Genomic DNA, 764 nt, shown 5'->3' with positions numbered 1-764 from the left:
GGAGGTAGAAAAGCAAAGTTCGACAATAAAGAGACAAAATGTATCTTCGTGCTGCAGCAGCAGCAGCAGCAGCTGCAGCAGCAGCAGCAGCAGCTGCTGCAGCAGCAACTAAAGGAGACAGGCAAGGGTCCCCAAGGCGAGCAGCAGCAGAACAAGAAGAGAGACAAACCCGACGACACAAACGTAGCAGCAAGTTTGTTGCTGTTTGCTGCTGCAGCGTCTCCAGCAGCAGCAGCAGCAGCAGCTAGCTAACCAGGAAAAGCTAGCAGCAGCATCAGCCCCCAACGATCTGCTGCAGTATAGCTGCGGCTGCTGCTGCTGCACCACCAAACGAGCAACAGCAAGTCTAGCTTTCTTCTCGCTGTCTCCGCTGCCCCACGACTGCAGCAGCTCCTCCACTTCCTGCTGCTGCTGCAGCAACAGCTCTTGCTGCTGCTGCTGCTGCTGCTGCTGCTGCTGTTGCTGTTGCTGCTGCAGACGTCCCTGCTGTCCCTCCTCCTGTGCGTCTGCTGCTGCTGCTGAACAGTCGCAGCAGCAGCACTGGGCCTCCAAGTCGCTGCAGCAGCAGCAACGCCAATCCCTTCCTTGCTGCTGCTGCTGTTGCGGGTTCAGCTGCTGCTGCTGCTGCTGCTGCTGCTGCTGCTGTTGGTTTCTGCTGCTGCTTCTGCGGGGAAGTTCTGCTGCTGCTTGTACTACAACGGCAGCAAACCGCCTACTTCGGCCTCTGCTGCTGCTTTTGCTGCTGCTGCTTTTGTTGCTGCGGC

At 58.0% G+C, this 764-nt stretch overlaps 1 protein-coding gene across 1 annotated transcript in view; it reads right to left on the bottom strand.

Annotated features, from left to right (window-relative positions):
- Window positions 1–764, bottom strand: part of EMH_0017500 (nuclear DNA-binding protein, putative) — a gene marked incomplete at both ends in the record, with an annotated part of 11506 nt that overhangs the window by 3603 nt on the left and 7139 nt on the right. The window contains one exon of the mRNA XM_013500921.1: window positions 340–764. Coding sequence (XP_013356375.1) covers window positions 340–764 — 425 coding nt within the window. The remainder of the gene's footprint in view (window positions 1–339) is intronic.

Source organism: Eimeria mitis, genomic scaffold (genome assembly GCF_000499745.2).
Source record: "Eimeria mitis Houghton genomic scaffold, Emh_scaff605, whole genome shotgun sequence".
In the NCBI taxonomy this organism is placed as follows: domain Eukaryota; phylum Apicomplexa; class Conoidasida; order Eucoccidiorida; family Eimeriidae; genus Eimeria; species Eimeria mitis.
This window is presented reverse-complemented; position numbering and strand designations above follow the sequence as displayed.